This window comes from Protomyctophum bolini (genome assembly GCF_963924005.1).
Source record: "Protomyctophum bolini genome assembly, chromosome: 9".
Taxonomy (NCBI): Eukaryota; Metazoa; Chordata; class Actinopteri; order Myctophiformes; family Myctophidae; genus Protomyctophum; species Protomyctophum bolini.
In genome coordinates this window covers 11,461,453-11,481,613 of record NC_137870.1, presented here as the reverse complement: position 1 = coordinate 11,481,613, position 20,161 = coordinate 11,461,453, and the positions used below count along the sequence as shown (strand labels likewise).

General features: G+C 40.8%; 3 protein-coding genes across 3 annotated transcripts; 2 read left to right on the top strand and 1 right to left on the bottom strand.

Annotated features, from left to right (window-relative positions):
* Positions 1-838: 838 nt before the first annotated feature.
* On the top strand, positions 839-10,069 carry ech1 (enoyl CoA hydratase 1, peroxisomal). Its single transcript, XM_080772235.1, has 10 exons — positions 839-1,265; positions 2,424-2,592; positions 3,580-3,668; positions 3,914-4,038; positions 4,263-4,311; positions 4,442-4,506; positions 7,234-7,304; positions 8,517-8,588; positions 8,722-8,872; positions 9,539-10,069. Exons 1-10 carry the CDS (start codon positions 1,229-1,231, stop codon positions 9,641-9,643), a joined length of 933 nt encoding a protein of 310 aa, XP_080628361.1. The 5' UTR covers positions 839-1,228; the 3' UTR covers positions 9,644-10,069.
* A 1,744-nt stretch (positions 10,070-11,813) lies between these two features.
* LOC308321324 (uncharacterized protein) lies at positions 11,814-12,332 on the bottom strand (the record flags this gene model as incomplete). The annotated part of the gene is made up of 1 exon (XM_080772165.1): positions 11,814-12,332. One exon carries the CDS (start codon positions 12,330-12,332, stop codon positions 11,814-11,816), a length of 519 nt encoding a protein of 172 aa, XP_080628291.1.
* A 2,054-nt stretch (positions 12,333-14,386) lies between these two features.
* Positions 14,387-18,370, top strand: rps25 (ribosomal protein S25). The gene is made up of 5 exons (XM_080771735.1): positions 14,387-14,451; positions 14,949-15,038; positions 16,076-16,259; positions 18,014-18,182; positions 18,291-18,370. Exons 1-4 carry the CDS (start codon positions 14,449-14,451, stop codon positions 18,175-18,177), a joined length of 441 nt encoding a protein of 146 aa, XP_080627861.1. The 5' UTR covers positions 14,387-14,448; the 3' UTR covers positions 18,178-18,182; positions 18,291-18,370.
* The last annotated feature ends 1,791 nt before the right edge of the window (positions 18,371-20,161 follow it).

Genomic DNA, 20,161 nt, shown 5'->3' with positions numbered 1-20,161 from the left:
CAGCTCCATATATGGAGATCAAAGGGTGGCAGCGGGGCAGCGTCTTGAGTGCAGGGTTTGATGAGGGCCCAGGTAGGGCTGGGCCTTAATTTTCGGGCCTGTTGAGAACTCTAGTTTTCGCCGGCTGCCGGGCGGGCACGGCTGCACAAATAACTTTGGGGCAGGTCCGTCTAGTTATATCCATAGCCTATATACTAATATTGATTACATCAGGGATCTCCATATATGGGCTTAATTGCGACAGCAGGTTGCATTTACAATGACATCAGGGATCTACTCTTGAAGTCTTGATGTTACTTGAGTAAGAGACTCAAGACAATGCCACCCTTTGAACTCCATATATGGAGCTGACCTGATATTCCATTTTGTTGATCTGACCTCATCAAACCCTGTACACGCAAGACACGCTCCATATATGGCCAGTGCAGGCTTCTTGCCCTTTTACATCATATGTGTCTGAAGACTGAACAAATCAGCTTTTTGTAGCAAGTTCAACACAAACATGAAATGCCATTGACAATGAAAGGAGAATTTATGTCATATGTAGACGAGCAAATCAGCTATTTTGTCCTAAACAAACATTATTGACAATGCGTTAGTTAATTGGACCGTAGGTCGATCTGTGACGACTCACTGGAGCACTTGCACAAATGGAACCAAATGGACCCGGGTCCTTGAAATTAAAACTTGTGAGAAGAACCACAGACGTGAATGAAACCACATATCATTCTCATCGTCTGCGAAGAGAAAAGATGTATTGTATTCAGTTCCTCCGGATCATATTACAACGCTACGCGTATAGTAGCCGAGTTTGAGCCTCGTCAGACACCATAGCACTTTTAGGTAACTAACTTTAGATGACATGAATCTGACGTAGTGATATGCTGCAATGTTATAATTGCAACATTTTATTTTTTTAAACCTTAAATACAGTCGCCTTCCTTGAGTCTGCTGTGTGCTAGATGCAAGCTAGGACGTGGTGGACCCAGCTACTTTTCTACATTAGAGTATACTAACTAGCTAGTAGCTGCTACAGTTAGCAGCTGGATGTGGATGTAGGTTAAAGTTGACAGACGGGGGGTATTCAAAAAGCTTTTCAGTTGCTCATCACATGCACCCTGCAGGGCAGCAACCTTGCCATTTGTGACCGAAGCAAGGAATCTGCACCGGTGCACCCTGCACTGTTCAAACAGAGTCACAGGAGGACTCTGGACTCATTGAGAGGGAAATGTTGTCATTCACTGTCAGGTCAGCTCTCATGAAAAGTAAGTGTGCGCCGTGATGAATCACTAACATATCATAGGTTGTTTAGGATGCACTGCAGCGTTTAATGTAAACTGACAAGTGACAACCGCCTTGGATCACAAAACGGTCATGTCATGAACAACATCGCCTATACATTCACTTTAGAAGCTAACGCTACCCAACAGCTAGCTCACTTTGTTTATTTAGGTGAAAGGTAGCCTCGATACCCAGGCTTTCATTTCGTCTGCGCGAGGTGAAAGGTGATATTTACAAGTTACATCCTGATCCTACAGATTCACACGTAACCAACATCTCCGAACTATGTTAACAGGTTCCACAGGGTCATCCAAATTCTGTTTGAAAAAATATATAGTGTTACAGGCAAACTCCTATTGTGTTCCACTCACTACTCATTTAAAAAGTTGTATTTCTTATAGGCTACTGTATATTATTCAGTTGTTTTTTGAGGGTAGCTATAGCCCCTCCAATGCATGGCTTTCCAAAATTATGTCGTAGCATAGGCCAGCCGAATACCAGACAACTCTCCCCTTTACCAACTCGCCTAGGGCGTACAGCTGGTGGAACTGCACTGCCTGGTATATTATAAAGTAAATTATGCTTAATTAAACCTAACCTCAGTAAAACTATGCCTAAACCTAACCCTATTCCTAAACTTAAACCCAGTAAAAATATGCCTAACCCTAACCCCAAACGTATTTCTAACCGTATTCTCAGTAAAACAAAATAAAGAATACAAGAACCGCCGCACCGAGCAGTTGGAGTGAGGTGGGTGGAAAAAAGCGGGGGCGCGATGGAATTGGGGTGACCGTACCTGTTACCGGCCAGCCAAGTCTATGGACTTTGTTAGAACCTATATATTCCCGCTCCCCAGCCAAATAAATACTTTTGTAATACATTTATTTCATTTTTCACAGACATGAGAACATCAACATGTCCCCCAAAATCTCGGTGCCCCTCACTTCACACGAGTGTGAAGGCCTCAAAAACACTATAGAAAGATGGCAGAAGCAATGGTTATTTATTTTGAAGGTACTGCAGAAAGCCTCATGATTACATTGGAGTGAAAGGGAAAGTGTCTGTCTTTGTGTAACCTCCTGTCACTAGGCTTTTCTTTGTTAGGCTTTAACTCTAATGAGTCTAATCCCTCATTCTCTCAGACAGGTGTCTGTGGCTCCCCCTTTGCAGTGCAGTCAGAAGTATGTCTTCTGCAGGGGGCCCAACCCCCCCCTTCACCACCCTAGCCATCAATCATCCAGCGGAGTCCATCACTCATGTCGAACTACACCGGCCAGAGAAACGCAACGCTATGAACAGGGCTTTCTGGAGGTATGACTAGACCAGTGGTTCCACAACCTTTTCAGGTCGAGACCCAAAGAGAGACGTTTGCCCGGGACCTAAATTAGTGAAAATGGCATATCTAACTATCTACAAGCTCACAACGGGTCGCTTCGCGCCACATTGTGTGCTTGTAGATTGGCTATTCACTACTTTGTAAACATTTGTTTTGTTAAGTATTCGTTCACGAAATACTTCACTCTATGGGATGTTTCCTTGCGCAAGCAAACATCCCAGCATAGAGTGAAGTATTTCGCTCACTTACAAAACCTTGGTTTCTAAAGAAACCTTTTCGTTTCCTAATTCATGGAATTTCTTAGATTTTTCGTTGCACACAGCATATTGTCTTCACTTATATAGCAGCAGTTTATTAAGCCGAGTATGGGTATACTCTGCTTAATAAACCGCTGCTATATACTATAAGTGAAGACAGAGGGCGGGATCTCCCTTCTCGCAGCACTGGTTGCCTGCTCCGAGCCTCCAATGCACCTGTCCCTGTAGGTGTGCAAAAGGACCCTTTTTTTCTACATTAAATTACTGTTTTTAATTCATGAAAAGTTTCATTTTCTTGGAAATGTTTTTTTTTAATGTTTTGAAATAATAATTTAAAAAAAACATAGGAAAAAAATAATAATCAAGGGACCCATAAAAATGTGTCTGCGACCCACAAATGGGTCCCGACCCAGTGTTTGGGAAACACTGGACTAGACTACTAGACTGTACTCTCATTAAGAAAAGAAAAAAGGTTCCTGCTAGTACTCGGTAGCACCGGTCGTCAAATCATTGCCTTTGGAATGTGAAAAAAACACAACAATCTCCATCTATTCAAGGATTCTTGGGGTGTTTAATTGATAGAAAATAAGCCATTTTCGCATAAACTAGTCCCTCAAGGCACAAAATTGGGTAACAAAATTACATGTGTTTTAATATTTTCCATTTCACTACGCCTTTAACATGAACATGCTGTTTCTTTACCAGTGAGATGGTGGACTGCTTCAACCAAATAGCCGGAGACCCAGATTGCAGAGTGGTGGTCTTTTCTGGAGCAGGGAAGTCTTTTACTGCAGGTATATACCGGTAGTTGTTAAAAATATTAGTGCTTGTTTCAAGATGATTTCTCTCACCTGCATAATATCCAGTGTTCTCTAGTAGTAGTAATAGTGGGCTCTATTTATAACGCTGTTATGTAACAAAACTGCTTTTATTGGTGTGTGTGTGTGTGTGTGTGTGTGTGTGTGTGTGTGTGTGTGTGTGTGTGTGTGTGTGTGTGTGTGTGTGTGTGTGTGTGTGTGTGTGTGTGTGTCACCTCTAGGTATTGACCTGATGGACATGGCCAGTGATGTACTTCAGCCAGAGGGGGATGACATGGCAAGAACCTCCTGGAACATGAGAAAAATCATAGCCAAATACCAGGAGACATTCTCTGTTATAGAGAAGGTGATGATTACACACTGACACTGTGTACCGGTGTATTCAGGGAAAAATAATGAAATCATCAAGTCACACTCAGTAACACATTAAATACTCACAGTAGTTGACCCTCTGAATCAAACTAAAGAACCTATGGTACACAGTTATGGATTATTACTCTAGGTAGGAGATGGTGTACATTTCTAGGTTGGATCTACAGTATGATTTAACTTTCTCTTTTCTTTCTAAAGTGCCCAAAACCTGTGGTGGTAGCAGTCCATGGAGCTTGTGTAGGAGGAGGTAATATCGCCACAATGCCTAACAACCACACCACAAGCAACAGCAAAATAACAATATGCTTTTCAAGTCCATTATCCTAAATATTACATCTACTCAGTAAGCTGATTTGTCATGCTGCCTCTTATTCCAGGAGTTGACCTGATTACAGCCTGTGATATTCGTTTATGTACCCAAGACGCATGGTTCCAAGTCAAGGTATGGCTACTACGAGTTCATACCACATGACATAAATAAACTGGCCTGGGTTCGGTTCCACCAACCTGAGGCTTTTTGTTGCATATAATCTCCTTACTCTCTCTCCTGCCTTTAAAGAAGAAATACTGCTTTTTATTCCACAATTATTCCACAATTCCTTAGCATTAAAACAGGGGATTTAACTGATAAGGGAGGTCTTTTAAGATGTTCTGCAAGACATTTGGGTCATTTAACAATAAATTGTATTTTCTTAAATAATATATAATATAAGTAGGCACTGACAAACCATAACGATGAAACAGATTGGAGCCATTCATAGTTTTGTCTGTGCATTCAGTAGAGGCAGTATTAAAATGTGGAATAAAAGGGGACATTATACTATTACTTTCTCACCAAGATGAACATGGCGGTCTGTGTCCCAGCATGCATCTCAATATGTTGACATAAATGTAGTAAGAACGAACCCCAAAGAGCCTTCGATGTTTGAAAATGTGTTTACTACATTTCCAAAAATATGTTCTGATTTCTGCTATGCATTTTAGTCTTAGTGATGTTTGACATCAGACAAATGCAGATACATATCTAATTTAACATTTGTGGAGTTGGTCACCTGACCAAAAGCGGTTAACAAAACTGGTCGACATGTTCTGTTGCCCCAACACGGGCAGAAACAAGGCCTTTTAACCAGGCTACTTGCACACACTACAACTCGCTTACAATTCGCAAACCTGGCAACACTGCCCTGTGTTCATGCTGTTGTCAGAGGCCCGCCCCCGGCTCACACGTCACTACTCTCACCGTCTCTCCGCTCGCAATCGGCAGCCATCTTGCTTTTTACTTCGATGCGCGAGTGGACATTTAATGCAAATACATTAATTATAGCTCCAGCAAGCAAACACAAACACCTCAACTCCATCTCATTGTGAATAAGAATTCCGAGGGGAAAAATAATTTTTGGAACGCCACTTTCACCCAGTATGAAGCTAAATGTGGAAGCCGTGTGTGTCACACCAAAACTGGTGACCCAGAGATTCCTGTACCGATTCTCGGGCATCTGGCCTGAGGCACTGCCTGCGAGTTGGCTCTGCGGGCGCTTTTTCCAACTCTCACTGATTTATCCAGCTCACACGTCAATCACAGTCACCAGCTCTCAGCCTGCACACACACGCACGTCTGTCTTGCGCACACGCGCACACACACATACACACACACACACACACACACACACATGCAGGCTATTGCTTTTTATTTATATGGGCGAGTGGCAATTTAATGCAAATAAATTAATTATAGGTCCAGCAAGCAAATCATGATGGTCTGTAGGTCACAATTACATTCCGATTTTAGTTGTTGTGTTTTGTATGACATTTTGGCCAGTAGTTTTATATCTATCTCAGCTTTTGCCTGATAGCACACATGCTAACAGTGCTGACCACAACGTTAGCAGCATTTGATGACAGGTTGCCATAGCAACATACAGTGTGCGCAGACCTAACGTGAGCTTCTGGGACAGAAACTTGCGTTTTCATGACAGCAGCAGCTGCTGCAACCTCTGATAGCTACTGTGATAAAGATGCTAAAGCAACACAAAAACACATCCACACGCAAACCAAAACAAACCAGGGTTGCCACATATCGTGGATGTGAGAGTGAAACAAGCAACCAGGTCTATAAAAATGTTAATAGGCCAGTTCAAAGTAGGTAAATCAGAAATGGTCCGGAAATTAGTCTTAAAATAATCAATTATAGTGTTGACTGTCAAACTTTGTTGTCTAATGTTGTTTCAGAGCAGTGGAACTCAAACATTTCCATGTCAAGGACTACCAATAGATAAACAAGTCCAAAGTAGCTTATAATGATCAGACTTGGCAACACTGTCTCTAGGTTGAACGTTCTACTTTACAAGCTCACACATATGAAATATGTTTTTTTGAATCTTCAAACTGAGACATATTTTATGATAATACTGTTAGCAGTCATCATACTCCAAGAGCATACAAATGGAACCAAATGGACCCTGATTTTCCCAGAGAGCAAATGGTATCAAATGGGGGTCTGTGGCCTAATGCATTTCAAACTGGGGGTTCTTGGTATTATATTCTCTGCATATCTTATCAACTTGGGGTGAATATTTCACCACAATACTTTACTGAATATTTCACAAGAATATAACACAAGAGTCAAATGTACGGTCAAATGTAATCACAATATAGGCTACAGATGTAAATATTTATGACACAGTAAAATGTCGAAAATTAGTGCTATCCCCCCCCCACACACACACACACACACACACACACACACACACACGACAGGCAAGGCTGTTGTTTGCATCGTTAGCAGGCAGCAGCTACCTTGGCACTGCTCTCTGTGACTGTAGTTGTTTCACCATGTTTGCGTATTTATGAGAAATAAAAAACACTTTCTGTTATTATTAATACTTTATAACCCATCCGTTACTACATATGTGCAGGGCACACTACTGAGAATTTCCTTCTTCCCATATTGCGCTGCAATGTAACTAGGATTCGCCGGCCGAAGGCCGGCGAAATTCTAGTGAACATACATTTGCACATATCTGTCAAAAGTATAAAGCACAAAATGTTTGAGTGCTAATTTCTTGTTTGCATTAAATTGCCTTTATTTTGCATGAAAAGTGTCATACATTTGTGTTTTCTACAAAACACTGCACTGTTTGTAAGCCTCTCCTCTTGTCTCATGTTGTAGGAAGTGGATATTGGTCTTGCAGCAGATGTTGGAACTCTCCAGAGACTTCCTAAAGTCATTGGCAGTCGCAGGTAATAAATAAGAGCGCCATCTGTTGGCTGAATAGATACTCGTAGATTGCCATGGTTGCCGTTCACTTCAATGTTAACCGTCTTATTTTTAAAGCTGTTTCTGTCGGAAACTGAGAAACAGGAAGTGTGAAATCGCTATGTACTGTAACATGTTGCGCGAATGTCATTTAATTCACCTAAAACATATATTTTGTAACTGGTGATCATATCGTTTATAGAAATGAGCTGCAAATCAAGCTTGTTTTGATCCAAATGCAACCTGGAAGAAGAATCCGAGGTATTAGGATTCTAAAAACTCTGTTCCCATAGACAGCATAAGCCAGAGGTCTTGTCACGCGGACAGTCTCATCTAGAGTGAAAATAAGTTCAGTATAAGAAGCTGAGAAGCTTACATTTTTCTACATCTCAGCAACTGGGCAAGCTATCGGCAGGCAGAATGGAGGAATGATCTATAATCTAGATTATAGGTACTCTGGCTGGCTACTAGTGGCTAGGCTTATGTGGTCAGACCCATACCTCTTCTTGACATCTATTCCAGCCACAGAGGGCTGAATTCAGCATGTTCGGGGTTTGCCAAAGAGGGCAGCGATCCAGGAATCCCGAGTTGGTGTTGGCTAGACCTCACTCTCGCAGCAACTAACTAAAGAAAATATTAGGCAAGCCTCTGATTAGCTCGGCTTAAGGGCCGATTCATACTTTACCGCTGTTTCGGCGCTGTAGTGCCGAAATGATTTCGGCTCGTCAGAAATTTTCAGTAGCACCGAAGAGCCGACTTTAAGACGGACCCGCCCCCCCGAACCTCAAATGACGTCACATTGCTGTCTACAGAGCCGAACCGACTTTTATTTGGCTCTAAAATAGGAGTATGAATAGTATGAACAGTATCTGGTAAGAAAGTAAGGGGGAAGACGCTCATGAATAAAACATTTATTTTGAGCAGTGGTTACGGGGTGCATACTTAGTTTAGACTAGTCATTAGTTAGACATGGGTTAAGGTTAGGTCTAGGTGTGCTGCCCCGTGGGAGGTTAGGTTTAGGGTGAGGGTTTGAGATCTAACCAATGACTAGTCTAAACCAAAAACTGTCTAAACTAAGTACTGCACCCGTGGTTACACAACAATGTTTCTGTAAAAATGTCATCAAATATACTCATACTCACACATTAGTTACATGCCAATGTTGTTGATTTTCTCTTGTTTTAACCCATTTCTAGCCTCGTGAATGAGCTTGCTCTGACTGCTAGAAAGTTGTATGCGGATGAGGCCAAAAACTGTGGCTTAGTCAGGTAGGAGTGTGTCCGTCCATATATAAACAATGAAACATTGATATATTTTCAAATGGTAAATTGTGTCACTTGTTCCCCTGATTGTGGGTGTATCTGTATAATTTATAAACGCAACAATTAATATTCTCTTTAGCCGTGTGTTTGCTGACAAGGAAGCAATGATGGCTGGAGCCTTGGAAATGGCCAGTGAGATCGCCGGCCGTAGCCCAGTAGCTGTACAGGGAACCAAAGTCAACCTCATTTACTCCAGAGACCACAGTGTAGCAGAGGGACTGGAATACATGGTAATTCGTTATTTATAAGAAAAACAGTAGGAAAGAGTTATTCATTTCTTTTGACAATATAGGAGTATGACTTTCTTTGGCTAAATAGTATAGTATTACTTAAACATTTTTTACATAGTGCAATGACTTGTATAAACTTTTAAAGACATAATAAAAATAAAAGAAAATCAACCAGGTGCTCGATGGAGATGCAAAAAATAATAAAGTAAAGTAGGCTGGTGCTTCAAAGATCAGTGCGACTGGAATACTAAAGTCAAGGCGCCGATCCGAGCACTCAAAAAGTTAAAAATGAGGAGAGGGTGGATAAAAATAGATGTACTTTATTTATAAAAGTTCAAAGAAGCCAACATGTTTGAGTGCTCGGATCGCCGCCTTGTCTTTAGTACATAATATAGCATGTTGTGTTTTTTCCCCAGGCTTTTTTTAGGCAGTTTAACTTATTTTGAGGGAGGTAAAGAAACGGTAAACTGAGGTTATAGAGGTAAAACACCTGCACTCAATATTGGTCTCCGGGCTGAATTGAGCTGTTATAATGCGGATGCCTTTTTACCATTTTTTTTTCCTTTGACAAAGTATTCCTTTGATCAAAGGTAACTCGTAATAATACACTCATCTCCTGCTGTGATTGATGATGAATTGATTAATTGTCTTGTTCTTAATTTCCAGGCCACTTGGAATATGAGTATGCTTCAGACACATGATGTAATGAAGTCAGCTCAGGCCTCCATGGAGAAGAAGAGTCCCAAGACAGTACCCTTCTCCAAACTGTAAACTAAACCCTGCCGTAGTGATTGATTTTGCACTAAGAATGTTAGATTATTCTGCTGATGATTCAACGTCATGGTTTTCCTGCAGATCTGTTTGTTTGGGATTAAGAATGAGTATTTATCTCGTTTATTATCTGTAAAGTCAACCCAATGAGATGATACTAACACTTTGCATCCAAGAAGAAACTGAACAATTTAGCTAAAGACCATACTAAACACTGAGATGTGCAAGAAGACTGAGTTAAACCTCAGGGACAGTGGGCGAATAGACTTCTCCTTCCAAAAATAAAGACATTTGGAATGTAGTTTGTACTATAAAACATGCTTATTGTGTGTGTTGGTACCTGTAGTCAGAATTGTCAATGAGCCAACATCGCTCTTTGTTTTTGGTAAATTTTTATGTATAAAATTAAAAACGATTTAGATTTTGCTCCATTCCCTCCATTTCCCTCCTTTAAAATGGCTTCAATTATTAATGTATGTACATATGCATAATATATGCATTCAAATGTAACTTAAAATACATACTATACTATATGTATAGTATGTTTTTCATTAAGAAAAGAAACATGCCCAGAGACGAGATCCTGACTGGCACATCTTGCACAAAGCCACAACAACACCAGGCACCAGGCAGGTTCAAGTTTTGCCATTCCTACAACAAGGCAGCACAAGAGATGCTACAGTCTATTCCTTGTCCAGAGACGCCTGGCTGGCAGCATCCAGGAAACAGTCGTGGGAGACAGCTGGGCCCTCCAGCTTCCAACGTTACATCCGGGTCCCAGCAGGTGGTGTAAAAGGAGAAGACGTGCCACACCATCTATGGACCTCGCTGGACCTGCACTCTGGCGTCGGACGCTCCCCAGATTAAGGAGTTGTCAAGTTCTTATTTTATTTTATATTCCTTCCTTGTTTAGAGGAAGGGTTCAGAAACCTTTCAGGCTGTGACTGCCTATGGTCCAACATCCTTGTTGTTTAGAAGCTGTTCAAGTGACTTCCCTATACAGCCCAAGGACTGTCTAAAGAGGACAAGAAGCGAAGACCGTAAGGGCGCCGCCATGTTGATCACATGGTGCTCCATGGAAGGAAAGGAACATGCGCAGTTGCAGACCAAGGCTGCATAAAGCCCATTGCGCATGTTTCTTTCCTTCCATGGAGCACCATGTGATCAACATGGCGGCGCCCTTACGGTCTTCGCTTCTTGTCCTCTTTAGACAGTCCTTGATACAGCCCACCCTTAGAAGCTGGCCTTTTCGACTCGACCGGAGACGAGGGTGTGCCTTCACGACACTGAGTTGGCCATCCAATGATATACATACTATACAATAGAAGACGACCCGAATCGAACAGAAACGTTTCTTGGTGGGTCCCCCAGTTCTTGGTGGGGCCCCCAGTGACCCCACCAAATACAGACTATAGAGCGTCGCAGTCCCTCCCCCTTTCAGAACGAGTGGCCCAGGAAATGAATCTCAATGCATTTTCCTCATAGACTTTTCAGAAAGTATTTATTTAAAGACCTCTTAAGTGTCAGACGAAGCCAACTCTTGTCGTGACAAAACATGACCACACACAATCTTTTGGACCAAACAAAGAATTAGAAAGTAGAAAAAAACGGCATGTTTTATCACTTTTTTTCTTTGTAATTATTTGTTTGGTCCAAAATATTGTGTCTGTTGTCATGATTTGTCACGACAAGAGTTGGCTTCGTACGACGCTTAAAAGGTCTTTAAATAAATACTTTCTTAAAAGTCTATGAGGAAAATGCATTGAGATTAATTTTATGGGCCACTCGTTGTTCTGAAAGGGGGAGGGACTGCGACGCTCTATACTGAATATCCACCAAAACCAGACCAGAACTCCCACCATGGGACTCAGCTCAGGCAATCAATTAAAACCTTTGCAATTTCAATATTAATGGCAAATATTTCCTGCAGCTTTAAGTCCAAAGATCTTAACTAACCCTTAAGAATGGGGATGTAGTAGACGGGTGTGTCTGAACTGTTTTGGTGTTGCCCTACCTGCAGTAGTCCCGCGAGGCTGCTGGGAAGTGAACTTGAACTCAGAATGTGTATGTGCTTAGTTGGCTGCTATCCCGTGCCGTACGTGATTTCATTGGTCGTTAATAAGTGATTCTTTACAAGTAGAGAAGTCAACATTCATTGTAACAAAATAAATTAAAACAAATTGTTGGTCTCCATTACCCTCAGAAACTCCTCCTCGTTGACCTCTCCATCCCCATCTCGATCTGCCTCATCGATCATGTCCTGCAACTCTTCATCTGTCACATCTTCACCCAGCTCCTTCGCAACTCTCTTGAGATTACTGAAAGAGATTTTGCCCGTTCTTTCAAAATCGAACAACCGGAAAGCCTTCAGTATTTCCTCCTTTGAGTCTTTTGCACTCATTTTAGGCGTCATCAAACTGAGAAAGTCATTGCAGTCAATTGTTTGTGAGCCCTCCTTACCTATGTCTGCAATCATCCTTTTGATTTCTTCTTTCTTTGGGTCAAAGCCGAGGGCGTCCATAGCAAACTTCAGTTCCTTCACATGTATTGTGCCTGTTCCCTCGGTGTCGAGGAGATTAAAGGCTTCTCTGATCTCCTGCTTTTTCTCCTCGCTCAACTCTGGTTTCAAACCAGGATTTTTCCTTTGGCCTGCAGTGGGAGTGGGCTTTTTAAGGGAATTAGTCGCCATTTCCTTATGACAACCAAGTTCTAGACAATGGTTGAACAGATATCAACAAGTAAGTTGAGCACACTGCATGAATGGCAGGATAACTGAAGTTCTGAAAAAAATCACATTCAGACACCAACAATGTTTGTTGCAAGGACCTGTGTGGTTTTAAGTCCAGGTTTTAAGTAAACTTGCACGTGCCATCCCTATGGTGTCACTATGATGTCACGATAGATCCGCTTTTTGTTACCACCGCGCTCTGACTATGCGATATCCTCATAGATCAACAATACCAATTACAAAAGTAATGGGTCACACACAAGATTGAGTTGTCTTACACTATGATGTCAAGTTTGTCAACTATCCCCAAATATGGAGTTCCCTGTCACCAGACTGGCTCAAGGTACAGTAAGTATGGGTCAAAATAAATAAATTACTGAGATATGTCTTACGAAACCATGAACTATAGTATGTCGTTTTTTCATCATTATTTAAAATAATCCTCCAAAAACATGAAAAACGACACATACTATAGTCTTTGTATTGAGTTTGTGCTTGAAATGTACTGTAATTCTGCAAACTGTTGAAAAATATTTCAATCAAAACTTCCGAAACCATGAACTATAATATGTCGTTTTTTCATGCTTTTCAGCATTCTTTTAAAATCCTCAAATCATGAAAAACAACATTATAGTCTTCCGAAACCATGGACTATAGGATGTCGTAGAAGCCCCATTCAAACTTCAAGAGGTTCATCTTACGGTTTGCCTGAAAATGAATCTTTGAAATGTTTCATAGTTTTAGAAATATAGTGCTTTCAAATTTGAGAATGGGGGTCAATGGCAGATTTTGGCACATCAAAAAATCACTTTCACCTAGAAACTACATTCACACTTTTTATTATTCAACTTATATATATTAACTTAACAAGTTATCCTCGTTTCTCATCATTTTGGACCATGGGCTATAGCGTATATCGTACGGCATACTATAGCGCGCCGTTTTTCATCATTTTTGATGATTTGACAAAAAGAAAAAAAAACTAAAAACGATGGGTTATAGCCCATGTTTTTTGAAATTTTGAAAAAAAAAGTTATCCTCGTTTCTCATCATTTTGGACCATGGGCTATAGCCTATATCGTATGGCATACTATAGCGTGCCGTTTTTCATCATTTTTGATGATTTGACAATATTGAAAAAATGAAAAAAACGATGGGTTATATTGAAGCGTGCACCTACACACGCACAGGCGCACATATGCACACCTGGACCTGTAAATGAACAACACAAAAACTAAGGCACTGGTGTCGGACTTCTGGTTTACCGGAACGGGGTTCAACTCCCTGCAGTGCCCTGCTCAATGTGTTGTATTTACCGGAAAGGATGGGAAACATTAACAAATTGCGGAGTGTTAGAAAAAAAAGGATGGGTTATAGCCCATTTTTTTTCATTTTATTTTTTAATTGCGGAAATTGCGGAATTTTGAATTTAGATTTTTTTTTTTTATTGCGAAATTGCGGAAAATTGCGGAAAAAAATATTTTTTATAATAAAACCTTTTTTCCGCAATTTCGCAAAATTCAAAATTCCGCAATTTTTTTCAAATCCTCAAAAATGATGAAAAACGGCGCGCTATAGTATGCCGTACAATATGGGCTATAGCCCATGGTCACAAATGATGAAAAACGAGGATTCAAAAAATTTACAAAATGAAAGAAAACGATGGGCTATAGCCCATCGTTTTTTTCATTATTTTCCAAATCCTCAAAAATGATGAAAAACAGTGTGCTATAGTATGCCGTACGATATGGGCTATAGCCCATGGTAAAAAATGATGAAAAACGAGGATTAAAAACAAATGACAAAATGAAAAAAACGATGGGTTTTTCCCATTTTTTTAAATCCTCAAAAAATTATATAAACATATATAATAATAATTATTATTATTATTATTATTATTATAAGAAATATATGTTCAAGCCATAGACTGGTTCAAGTTCAAAAGTACGTGTCAAAATAAAACTACATTTCCCAGAACACCCCGTGGGTTATATCCGGTACGGGTTCTCCGGCCGACTTATGCACGGGCACTAGGGCAGCCGAACTTCCTTTCGCTCCGACATCTTGACGAGGAAACATGGTGAGGGCATACACCGGAGCACTTTATTTAGCTCTGATTATTAAATTAACTTACCTTTTAGGACACAACCACGGCTCTAAACGGGATCATACTGTTTGATTTAGCCGGTGTCTCCATCCACGCTGTGAATGAATAAAGTGTTTGGATGGAACGGTTTAATGTCCCCGAGGCTAACTTGATAGCTAAGCTAATAGCACCACGCTTTCATACTGTCTGTCCAATGCTCGAGTATCACCAAAGCTGAAATACAGTAACAGCTACCAACCATGGTGGCAATATTTGCTTTAACAAAAACAATCTCCCTAAACATAAACTCCATATATTGAAAAAACATACGTTTATAACCTTTAGATCCGTGAAATTGTACTCCCGTTGATGCAGGGAGAGGCCTTTCCATCATCCCATAGCCGTTAGCTGCCCTGACGCTAACTGACAGCTGATGGCTTTAATTATCAAATATACCGATTATTTTACCACTCCTGTCGTCTCTCATATAGCCTCCCAAACAAGACAAGAAGAAGGACTCTGGGAAGTCCAAAAAGGACAAGGACCCAGTCAACAAGTCCGGAGGCAAGGCCAAGAAGAAGGTAACGTTGTTATGGCTGGCTTCTAGTGGGCATTGTGCAGGATTTGTAAACGTGTACAACATACTTCATCATTTTCAACTGTTATTATATTTTGACACTTGCTTTGGCAATGTAAATTTATTTTCGCATGCCTATGAGATGAGATCATAGTTTGTCGTGAAACTATTTGTCATAATGATTGTCGTGAAACTATTTGTCATAATGAATAGGGATGCACTTGTGTGTTATGTGCTTTAAAACATTTTGTATTATGATGTTGCTGCACCATGTCTAAGCATATATTTAATATAAACACAGTATACTGGTCTCTGATGTGATGGATATAACAGGGATGGGCAACTTTAAAGATGGAGGTGCCAACACAAGCACATCAAAAATTGTGTTTTTGCTTTTTAAATTGAAATCCTTTTTTATAATTTCGATTTAGTTTCAAATGCCTTTAGTTATATTTATGTTAACTTTATAAAATTAAATGCAAATACATTAGACATAAAAAGACAATAGAACTTTAATACTAGTCATTAAACTACTAATGTAGATGCGTGGAGCACATTTCTGATAAATTAGTTGATACAGGTCTGTCGGATGCTACCATAACTAGGCTTCAATCAAAACTGCATCCATCATTAGAAATTAAGCTTTTAAGCCCTCCATTTCTTGAACATGCATGTGGTCACTCAGTACTCGTGTGTGTAATGTACGGAGGAAGATCAAAGCCAATGCTATGTCTTCGGTACCGGTGTGTTTCCGTCTGCCGGTCCTATCCTCAATCGCTGGCACATGTTCTGTCCAAACAGACTAATGTAGACTAAAGTAAGTAAAGCGGGTCATGTTTGGAATTATAACAGTTGAAATCATAATGTCAGTATTCCGACATTGACCTGTGGGCTGCATTAAGTGAAGGTGGGGCCCGCATGTGGCCCCTGGGCCGCCAGTTGCCCATTTATGACGTATACTATACTTTTCCTCATAGATGAGATTGAAGGCGAGCGCTCAATTCAAACCCTGCCTGTGTTCTGCCCTTTTCCTCCGAGCAGAAGTGGTCCAAGGGAAAAGTGAGGGATAAGCTCAACAACCTGGTGCTGTTCGACAAGGCCACCTACGACAAGCTGTACAAGGAGGTCCCCAATTACAAGCTCATCACACCCGCTGTTGTCTCTGAGAGGCTGAAGATCCGTGGCTCTCTGGCAAGGAACGCCCTACAGGAACTGCTAGCCAAAGGTGAACTTTACTTTACCCATGAGCTCCTGTGTGTAATGGTGCGTTCACTCGGGCAGATTGAACGATACAAAGACGTGTTGTGAGTTGATTTGGAGCAGCTACATTGTGTCTTTGCAACGTCATGTTGCTGGCTTCAATTGACCATGATTGGTAGACTGCATCGTTTTCATCTGCCAGCGTGAACGCAACATAAGGTGCATTCCCTTTTCATGAAAGTGGTGTCCCACTGTCCTTATTTCAAGTCAGAGGGTCTTGTCTGGCATGGGAAAATAATGACGTTAGTTTCTTGATGCTTTTAAAGTTGCCACATGCTATGTGGTGCTGCCTAAAACTGTTTGCCACGATACCTGGATCAAGTAGGTTGCGTGTAGAAGTGGGTCTATGTGGCTGTAAACAAGCTTGCAGGTGTGAAGTATTCCATTCGGACTGACCTAGCATTAGCTAGACTGTTATGGTTTTATGCATTGAGTCCTACCAGTCTTGAATTGGTTCTAGGCTAGCCGTAACAGAATACAGATGCCAACTCTGATCTGTCGACCTACCTACATTGATGTTCACAAGATAAATGGAATACTGTTTGCTTGCCATGTGTATGCACGACAAATAAAATATCACTATTTTAGCATATTTAAAGTCATTTCAAATTTCCTGTGAGAAGGAATTCAATGGTAGAAATATCAGATTTCATATTGCAACTCCACTGTATGCAGCACAAGCACCAGAGATACTTCTACAGTCATATCCTGCCTGTTGCTATTTGTAATAATGGAGATGACGGGTGATAAATGGCTTTTCTCGACACATTCATGCATAGCCCGTTTGTCAGATGCGTGGAGCACATTTCTGATGAATGAGTTTATACAAGTCTGTCGGATGCTACCATAACTATGCTTCAATCAAAACGGCATCCATCATTAGAAATTAAGCTTTTAAGCCCTCCATTTCTTGAACATGCATGTGGTCACTCGGTACTCGTGTGTGTAATGTACGGAGGAAGATCAAAGCCAATGCTATGTCTTCGGTACCGGTGTGTTTTCGTCTGCCGGTCCTATCCTCAATCGCTGGCACATGTTATGTCCAAACTATATGGGTGTGTTCATGTCCAAGTTTGAGTAAATGTCCACAGCCTAGTTGCCACCATGCAATATGCACACATCTTCTGAAAACGTGCTCTTTTCACATTACAATGCGCTGGCTGCAAACAAGCCTTATGTTGACTGGCATTTGGTGACGTTATTATGGTTTCACTTTTATGCTTTTCTTCCACACAAAAAAAGAAGAGGAAAAAATGAAGCTTAAGTTTTTCTCCACAGCCAGTTAATCGTTTGTGTTTGACAGGAGTTTGAAACTTACATAAATGCGTAAGGTTTTGAAGCAACGATTGCCATTTAAGCACTTATTATTAAGAGAGCCAATCTACAAGTTTGCAATGCATCACAAGCTTGTAGTCGTAGATCGGGACAATATAATTAAGTTCATTGTGGGTTGCAACTTGCAAGCACAGAGGAGACAGTGCTGTGTCTTCTGGTAACTACCCTGGCTCTGATTTGGACGGCCGTAGCTGAATGGTTAGAGAAGCCCGCCACCCACCACTGTTCTCAATCTGACCACTTGAGCAGCAGTGATCCGATCTTCAGCTGGGTGAAGCGAGATCAAATGCACTTGACTAAATGAGGACAAAAGAAAAATGCCGTGCCAACAGAGCATGCATAAGAGCGGATATAAATACTAATGTATTTGTTTGTATTTCTTAGGCATGATCAAGTTGGTGTCCAAACACAGAGCACAGCTGATCTACACACGTAACACCAAGGGTGGCGATGATGAGGCGGAAGAAGAAAAAAAAGAGAAAGGGGAGAAACCAGAGAAAGTGGAGAAAGCGGGTAAAGGGGAGAAAGCAGAGAAAGGCGAGAAATAAACTAGGTATGTCATTGCTTGAGCAGAAGCACCTGCATGTGTAACAAATTAAATCGTGAACTGCTCAGACTGTATTGACTCTTAATATCTGTTTTTCCTCTTTCTGTCCTCCAGGTTTTTTGTCCTTTGCCGTTTTCTTTGTTTCCCTGTGATGAACAATTTGTAATGAAAGGTGAATAAAAACTAAAGACACATCTGCATTGTTTTGACTTTTCTGTATACATTTTACAGTAGTGGTAACTATGAGGACTGAGGGTTTCCGTGTTTGCATTCCCTGGTATCCCAGGTTTTAATTTGGTCTCCAGTTAGATTTATCAGGTTACAGTTGGATGGCAAGAACGTGAACCAATTTGTTTTATTTTCACTTTTACTCAGCCCTTATAGTTCTGACTGTAAATGTTAAGTTTAACATAAAAATATTAAAGGGGCCCCCCACATAGTTCCGAAGGCAGATCTATCCCATGTGGATAGTGGATATTGAACTATCTAATGTATCTGTTTGTCTGTTTTATTGGTAAAGAATGTATGTTTAAATATATTTGCATGGGTGTTTTGAAAGCTTCCCAGTTATAGAGCTTGAGAACACTCTCACAAGTGGGGCAGTGAACATGAGATATTTTAAACTGCATGAACTTGCTCGTTTAACCATAATTCATTGCTAATTTAACCCTCATGGGATGTGTAGCTGCCCACTGAAAATCACATTGATGCTACATTCAGGACGCTATGAAAACATTTGAGCGCTTTCTGTCACCAACTTTTGACTTGTCATTATTTTAATCAATTTCCTTTTGGTCGGATAGGAGAGTAGAGAGACGGGGAAACCTAGGGCAGAGAAAGGAGACGATGGATGTGTCATCAGGAGTGATTTGAACCCAGCTCCTTGCAATGATGCAACCCACAAGGGGCATTGTGGTCAGTGGTGTGGTCAGTGGTGCACTAACTGGTTGAGCTAGTGGGCACACCTAATTAGGGTTGCCCAGGTAGGGGTCCCTTTGGTGTAGGTTTGCTTTGATCAATCGCTGCATAACAAACTACCTTTAGATGATAATTGACCTCAAACCAACTGCTGAAATGTGATTTTTCACATCTGTCCACATTTTTCCACCTTGGTGAATTCTTTCTCTCGATTAGTTTTTATTTATTTAAATGACATGAATTTGTGACTAATTATTAGCAATATTACATGAGGTTGCGTTGCAGTCATTAAATGACACGCCTGCGTTGCTGCACGAATGCGCTGATAGGAAAGTTCTGTCAGCAGCGCAGATTACCATCATTAATGACTATCCATATGCAGGATAAAAATTAAATGAACCATGGATTAAGTGAAGATTGTAGGAAAGGTTGATAACCATTGGTGATTTTATTTATTTACTGTGGTCCTGGAAAACGGTCAGCAGGGGGTAGTACAGAGTAATTTATTTAGCGACATTTACAGAATATTTAGTATATCCAAGTACACTATCAAAAGTGTCCAACCCTGCCTTGTCTTTTGATTTATGAAATTGGTCATGGATTGTTTAATGGCATCGAAGATTTTGAAGGTGAAGCTGAAAAAGCCTTTTGTTGCATACAGATTCAGTTTCTTCTGGAGAAGCTTTCAAAAATGTAAACAGTATGAGCATAACTAATGACCTGTATCTGTGACACCAGCATGAGTATTATATGCTGTATATAAATCATTACTGCGGTTGTTACACAGTTATTGTCACAGTTATTTTATGTTAAACTATTGGTGATATATCACCAATAGTATGAAAAATATATAGAAGTCTATCTGGGCCTGGCCGCCTAGGGTAGTGGTCTGGGCACCCCTGCCCTGACACCGTGTCGTGGGTTCGTATCCCGTATCCCGATTGCTGCCCGTCACCCCCCCCCATTTCTCCCCATTTCCTGTCAGCCTACTGGTAATCGGATATCCCTAAATTCCCAGAATTCAATGTTATTAAAGTTCACAACTTGCTTGTGAGCACAGCAGGTGA

What these genes read in the sequence shown, in the direction of transcription:
- rps25 (XM_080771735.1), top strand. An exon ending in GAGGCAAGGCCAAGAAGAAG is followed by an intron (nt 15,039 to 16,075) that starts GTAACGTTGTTA and finishes TCCTCCGAGCAG; the next exon opens with AAGTGGTCCAAGGGAAAAGT. An exon ending in ACAGGAACTGCTAGCCAAAG is followed by an intron (nt 16,260 to 18,013) that starts GTGAACTTTACT and finishes TGTATTTCTTAG; the next exon opens with GCATGATCAAGTTGGTGTCC.
- ech1 (XM_080772235.1), top strand. Translation starts at nt 1,229, where the DNA reads ATGTTGTCATTCACTGTCAGGTCAGCTCTCATGAAAA. An exon ending in ATGAACAGGGCTTTCTGGAG is followed by an intron (nt 2,593 to 3,579) that starts GTATGACTAGAC and finishes TTTCTTTACCAG; the next exon opens with TGAGATGGTGGACTGCTTCA. An exon ending in TGGAGCTTGTGTAGGAGGAG is followed by an intron (nt 4,312 to 4,441) that starts GTAATATCGCCA and finishes CTCTTATTCCAG; the next exon opens with GAGTTGACCTGATTACAGCC.